Source organism: Dryobates pubescens, chromosome 39 (assembly GCF_014839835.1).
Source record: "Dryobates pubescens isolate bDryPub1 chromosome 39, bDryPub1.pri, whole genome shotgun sequence".
Lineage (NCBI taxonomy): Eukaryota > Metazoa > Chordata > Aves > Piciformes > Picidae > Dryobates > Dryobates pubescens.
Genome location: NC_071650.1, coordinates 3392489 through 3399044, shown reverse-complemented (window position 1 = coordinate 3399044; position 6556 = coordinate 3392489). Strand labels below are relative to the sequence as shown.

At 50.7% G+C, this 6556-nt stretch overlaps 2 protein-coding genes across 3 annotated transcripts in view; one reads left to right on the top strand and one right to left on the bottom strand.

The window, feature by feature from the left end:
• Window positions 1–4350, bottom strand: PNO1 (partner of NOB1 homolog). The gene is made up of 7 exons (XM_054177203.1): window positions 4192–4350; window positions 3878–4027; window positions 3082–3165; window positions 2363–2423; window positions 1245–1362; window positions 657–727; window positions 1–211 (listed from the first exon to the last, which is right to left on the bottom strand). The coding sequence occupies exons 1-7, from the start codon at window positions 4348–4350 to the stop codon at window positions 144–146; spliced, it is 711 nt and encodes a 236-aa protein (XP_054033178.1). The 3' UTR covers window positions 1–143.
• Window positions 4351–4474: 124 nt separating this feature from the next.
• The window catches only part of DNAAF10 (dynein axonemal assembly factor 10), a 24285-nt gene continuing 22203 nt past the window's right edge, over window positions 4475–6556 (top strand). For both annotated transcript variants that reach the window (XM_054177218.1, XM_054177217.1), the window contains exons 1-2: window positions 4475–4692; window positions 5958–6058. In XM_054177218.1, the coding sequence (XP_054033193.1) occupies window positions 4507–4692; window positions 5958–6058 (287 nt within the window). In that variant the 5' untranslated portion in view covers window positions 4475–4506. The remainder of the gene's footprint in view (window positions 4693–5957; window positions 6059–6556) is intronic.

Below are 6556 nucleotides of genomic sequence, written 5' to 3'. Positions count from 1 at the left end.
AATATTTTTAATGGCTGTGTGTGTTCAAATCAGACTGCATAATCAGTGCCAGTTCTCCTCTGGGCTTCCAAATCAAGCAGAAGACTGAGGGCTTGTGCAGCTCCATGCACCACTCCCAGTCCTTGGTGGTACAGCTGTACTGCTCAAAATCTTTCAGCTGCTCTGCTGGCCACTGCCCGGATATTGCCATAAACTTTTGATGGAGGACTCCCTGCAAAATAAAGCACAAGTTCACTCAGCAGAGAGGATAACTCATGTTTTGTTCTCATCTCGTGGTAAAAGGGGAGAAATAAGTCCATGGGAGAAGTATGGTCAAGGTTAACCACCTTGACTACTCCTGTGAGTGCAGAGGTAGGCTTCTGCTCTCACTGCAGGCCACCTGCTTTGGCTTTCTGGACAGTGCCTTCAAACTAGCCCTTCTGCAGCTAAATGCAAGAGGCAGAAAATCTTCCCTCTGCACCAGAGGGAGGATTTTTGACCCAGAAATTAAGCCCTGAGCTCCCTGCTTCTTCCCCAGAGCCTTCTCTTAAAGGCAGCAAGGCAATGCCCAGCAAGCTCCCTGTTCTAAAAGCAGCCTGTGGATGCACCAGGGAAGAAGGCAGGACCCACAGAAGGCAGATGTGTTTCTCTGCAATGGAAAGTGTAACAGGACTTACCTAAAATTAGATTGCAGATTGCTGTTCGTGCCATTTTAATGTTCTGGAAAGAGCCCAAAATATGAATTTTCCTATGGGGGGGTAAAAAAAAAGGCAGTTAAGGGAAAGACTCTGCCAGAGTCTCACATAGTTAATAGGTTTGGAGGCTAGAGACGAATGTGGAATTTCAGATCAGTTATTAGTCTCTTTTCTACACTTGCAAATGAGCACTTCAAACCTAGAAACTCTACAGTATAAAACCTGTGTTCACCTCAACCCTTCTGCAAACATTTCACAGTTTGCAAATGTAACAGCATAGCTTTAGGAAGAAAGTGTTGCAGGGCTAGTGGGTTCAGCTTCGGTTGCTCCCAAGAAGGAGTTCTGCCCTTGGAAATTAATCAGCTTCTAGCTGTGCTGCTCATGTAGGAGAACAATGACAAAGGGGAGCAAACAAATACTCCAACTGTTTGTTAAAAGTGGCACTTATAAATGATTTATCTTGCTACTGCCCTAAAAGTGTTTCCAAAACTCCAAGTTCTCTCCTGGAAGAGGATGTGGCTCAGTTTTGGGATTGCACTCTCCCTGCAAGGAGGGAAGCCGAATACTTACGCGTCAGCGAGAACGATTCGTGTCCTGGTTACGTTTTCAATGGTGAATTTTGTTTTCCCACCTTTCCCTGCTATTCTCCCAATGGCTCTTGACAGATGATCTCCTTTCAGAGGTTTGACTGAAATGAGAGTCAGATGCTCAGTGTAACAGCAGTGGTGTGTAAGACTGCCCTTGTTCAACAAACTGGAAACAACTCGTTCTGAAGTCATACAAAAACAACTGTGCTGTTGGGACTGTCTCTAGAACCACAGAACTGTTAGGGTTGGAAGGGACCTCAAGGATCATCTAGTTCCAAACCTCCTGCCACGGGTAGGGACCCCTCACACTAGAGCAGGTTGCTCACAGCCACATCCAGCCTGGCCTTCAAAACCTCCAGGGATGAGGCTTCTAAGCACCTCCCTGGGCAGCCTGTTGCAGTGTCTCATCACCCTTCATGGGTAATATCCAATCCGAATCTATCCAATTCTACCTTTGTTCCATTGCCCCTAGTCCTGTCACTGTTTGACACCCTAAAAAGTCCCCAGCTTTCTTGTAGGCCCCCTTCAGATACTGGAAGGCCACAAAAAGGTCTCCTCAGAGCTTCCTCTTCTCCAGACTGAATAGCCCAGACCTGCAGTGGAAGGCAGTCCCTTACTGAGCAATGCAGATTGAGGAAACACACACCATTAACACCAGGAGAAATGGAGTGGATCAGATTGAGTGCTGCTCCAAATGGGAGTCTCTGAGTCCCACCAGTACATGAAATGAAAGATGTTTCCATTATCTACTTCCCCTCCCTTGCTGTCAAGGTTTTGGAAGAAATAAAGCCCATTCCAGTTTAAAAATCCAGTGGCTGTACTCCCCACACACTCCAGGTCACCTTTAAGGTTAGAATAATCTTTACACTGAGAAGAAAAAGCAAATCACCCTGAAGAAGTGGCACTTCTAAGGATGAAGATTTGGAAGGGTTGCATTGGGGCATGTTAGAAAAAGGACAACCCTTTTGTGCCCCCTGTCCCTAGATATTAACAGCCATAACTGTTTGATGGCTTTCCTGTGGAGCAGGGCAAAAGCAGCATACAACTGTCCTTGCAGGTGGTGCACCCAAATCCTTGAATACAGCAGCAGAAACCACTTACCATCTGTGACTTCAAATGACTCTAGGAAAAGGTCATCTAGCCTGATGAGAGCAAGAGCATCCTAAAACGTGAGGAGATTTGTTATCAGCATGATGAGCACTGCAGTACCGCAGCAGAGCTGAGAGCTCATGTTCCCTTCACACACACAGATGACATCAGCAGCACAGAGTTAGATACTAGCAATCTACATCTGTATGGCAGAGAAGTCTTCCGGTTGGAAGAGGCCGACCCAAGACCACCACAGCCACATGTGGTGGTCTTGGAGTGCCATGTCCACCCAACCTCACTACAACCTCAAAGGGAGGTCTCCACACAGCCTCCTCCAGCCTAAACAACCCGACCCCTTGCTTAGACACCTCACATTCCCCTCCACCCCTACAGTGATGTCAGTGCAGTACTGGATAAAGTGGGTTTGTTTCCTCCAGATTCGAGATTCAAAAGAGCTACACTGGCTTGGCCTAAAGCACAACGAATGGTCTCTGCATGTGCAGAGCACTTCAGAGCCAGATGATTGCTTCATGCTTGCCTCTCACAGCTGTCTTCCATTTCCCAATCTTCTGTTGTTTGAAAAATTACATTTGTTTCTTTCATGAGCTTAAGAAACTGGACTTGCACTCCAGTCACGATGTCAAACAAGTTTATTTCTACACCACCACCTCAGGACTTTTCTCTCTTTGTGTACTGTCAGCATTTTACACTGGAGCTGCTGAGACACTTACCTCCACTTGAAACCCAAGTATGAAGGCTTTCACAAAATCAGCTGCCTTTGTGAGTGCGCTGAGGTCCTTGGTCTCTTGACAAGTCTGCAAGACAAGGAGCTCTGTTTGCAAACCTAAGCAGGGTCAGGACTTGAACACAATCTAAGAGATGCAGTCTAACCAAAGAAAATTCAGGCAATGTTCCTACACTGTTTTACTGAAAGGCCCCAGGGATACTCTGTGGTTTATGATAACCTTGACCCTCAACAAGAATAGAGCATCAGCTGCCACAGCCCAGGTTTGGAAGGGAGGGAAAAGAAAAGTTGCTGAAAATCCCCCACTGACACCAACTCAGGAAAACATTTTGGATGAGAAAACCTCCCCCAACCTAAGCAATATAAACAAAACTGCAACAGAGAAGAGCAGGGAAAAAGGATGATGGGGGCAGAGAGCTTGAGGATGGCAACGTTATTCTGATGGCAAATCCTAAAGATGTTTTAGCAGGTACATCGAAAACTGGACAGATTCAATAGCACACATGGTGACTCCAGCCCCTCCCTGGGGAGCCTGTTCTGAGGCCTGAGCACTCTTTCAGTAAAGGAAATTTTCCTAATATCCAGTCTAAACCTCCCCTGGCACAATCTCATCCTACCACTTATCTGGGATTCAGAACACTTCCTAGTCCATCCACACAGGGCGCAGGAAGGCCTTTTGAGGAGAGAGCTGGGAGCAGATCTCCAGAGGTCCTTTCCAACCCCTGCATTCTGTGAGGCAGAGCCCGGCAGGTGTGAAGCAGGACAGCAGAAGCTCTCTGTACCCTGATTTCAACGTTCCGCGTTTTCAAGTTGAATCTGATCTGAAGCTGCAAGTGCTCCACGATGGGAGTGAAGATCTTCATCCAGTTCTCCTTCAGCGGGGTGTACCTGTTGGCCGGCACCGGAACCTTCCGGATCTCGCTTTTCCCAGCCTAGCGGCGAAAGAAGCAGGCCATGAAGCCAGTGCAAGCCAAGAACCGGACACGGTCTCGGGTGTTAAGGACTGCTCAGCGCCCCACCCCGGCAGCTCCCGGCCGCTCGGTTCCTCCCGGCACCGCGACCAGGCCGGTGTTTCCCCGCCCGGCTCCCCACGTACCCCGAGCGCCTCGGCGGCCACAGGGGGGAAGCTCGGCCTCTTGCTGGGCCGCGGCTCCGCCGTGTCCATGGCGACGGCCGCCCTCCGCTTTTGCCGGCTGCGCTTGGACGAGACGCAGGTGAAGGCGCCGGCGCCCTCGCCCTCTCCTGCCGCCGCCATCTCGGCGCCTGCGGCACAGCCACGCGCGCGAGCCCACGCGCCTGCCGCGGGGCCGCCGGAAAGGGAGCCGGCTGCCGCCCCGCCCCTTCCGGCGCCGCCGGAGCGCGGCCGGGCGGTGCGCGCGGGCGGCCTGTCGAGGGCGGCGGCCGGGCGGGGATGTCGTCGGTGTCGGAGCGTCCGCAGGTGGTGGCCCACGCGCAGCAGGCGCTGAGCTACACCCTGTTTGACTGCAAGTGGGTGCCCCGCAGCGCTCGTCTCCTCTGCCTGGGCAGCGCCGCCCGCGGCACCGGCATCCTCCAGCTCTACGAGCTGCGGGGCGGGCGCCTGGCGCTGCTGCGGGAGGTGAGTCCCTGGCGGGGGCGGCTGCGCGGCGGCCCAAAGCGTACCGATCGCCTCCCCGGGGACTCGGCCCGCTCGGGGAGGGAGACACAGGCGCGCGTCTAGAGCCGGCGCGAGGGAACTGGAAGAATGCCCTGCCACGGAGCCTGCTCTGCCTGTTGCGTTAGCTGAGCTCCGCCAGCCTGCACCGTCCCCTTTACCCGAGCTGCTCTGGCCTGCTCGGCTTGACTGGTTGCCATGGTTTGCATTACGAGGAACGCCCGAGGCTCTGGGCTCCGGTTGCTGGAGCGGGACGAGAGGACAGTGAAGCTGGTGGAGGGCCTAGAGCACAAGTTTTGTGAGGAGCAGCTGAGGGAACCGGGATTGTTTAGCCTGGAGAAAGGGAGGCTGAGAGGAGACCTCGTTTGCAAAAGGCGTTGGGGGGGATCAGACTCTTCGCCCAAGAAACAAGCGACAGGATGAGTAGAAACAGCCTCAGGTTGCACCAGGGGCGGTTCAGAGTGGACATTAGGAAAAGCTTTACTGAAAAGGTTGTTAAACACTGGAACAGGCTGCCCGGGGAAGTGGTGGAGTCGCCATCTCTGGACGGGTTTAAGAGGGGCACTTAGTGACATGATTTAGCGGTGGACTTGGCTGTGTGAGGTTAACGGTTGGATTTGATGACCTTTAGGGTCTCCTCCAAACTAAACATGCACGGGTGTGTGTCACTTTCCACTTTTGTTTTGCTTGTTGTGTTTGCTTGGTTTTGTGCTTGTGTGGTCGTGGTTGGTTGAGGTTTTTTGGTTGGTGGTTGTGGTTTTTTTCTTTACTCAAACTGACCTATAAGGACCTATAAGGTAACCATGCCCAGCGGGCCCCCAGCAGATCAATTTTTTCACTTAATATAGTTCTGTAGGGATGAGGCACTGAGGGTGCACACACGACAGACTAAATGACAGAATGGCTTCGTTCTCCCTATCCCAGCATATCAGCAGGGCTCTGGGAAGAGCTGGGATTCCCTCTGCATGGCATTTGCAAATCAGAAGACACAGCAGCCTCTGGGTATCATCAACAAGCTGAAGTGCAAGGTGTTTGGGGTTTTTTTTAAGACCATTTATGTGCACAGAGAAGTAAAGACAAAGTGTAATCTGCCTGTGGTAACACTGTGATTGTGCTGTACGTTTCACTGAAATCTGCCACTCTTAGGCTCTGAAGAATCTGCTCCTCCAGCCTGCAGCTGTGTTGCTTTTTCCCCTGTGCTGACACAAAATGTATCCTTTTTTTGAAAGATTGAAAAACCTAAACCTCTAAAATGTGGAACTTTTGGTGCTACATCTCTGCAGCAAAGATACTTAGCTACAGGAGATTTTGGTGGAAACCTTAACATCTGGTAAGCATGCGTGTTCTCTCAAAGCTTTTTCGTTTGATGCCCCACGTGTGTGTCAGCTGATGTTTCTGGATGCAGCTGGCTTTTGGACACGATGCTCTCTCTGTGCTTCATGGGCCTGGGACTCAGTCGTAGGCTTTGCTGGCTGCTTATTTGCACCATGCCTGTTCTGTAAAACCAGTGTGAGTTCTGCACAACAATTCAGTGCTGTTTCACTTGCACCTTCTGTGGGCAGCCAGCCCTGTTAGGTCCTCTTGTGAAAAGAGGCTTTGAATGGGTGCATGAGTTGTGTTCAACCTCAGTTTGATGCTTAAATATGTGCTTTTAATGTTGAAATTACAGTATTTCTTTCAGGGTCCTAAATGATGTGGATAATTAATCTGTTACAGGGTCAAAAGAGGGGATGGTGATGATGATGATTACAATTGTTATTGTTATGTTTCCCTTACCAAGGAACTATTGGTTTAGTTTTGTTGGAGCTGCAGGAACAAGATGGATTAG

Coding starts and splice junctions, on each gene's coding strand:
- PNO1 (XM_054177203.1), bottom strand. CDS start 4,350: ATGGCGGCGGCAGGAGAGGGCGAGGGCGCCGGCGCCTTCACCTGCGTC. Junction 4,028..4,191: donor TGGCCGCCGAGGCGCTCGGG/GTACGTGGGGAG, acceptor TTTCGCCGCTAG/GCTGGGAAAAGCGAGATCCG. Junction 1,363..2,362: donor GTCATTTGAAGTCACAGATG/GTAAGTGGTTTC, acceptor CTCTCATTTCAG/TCAAACCTCTGAAAGGAGAT.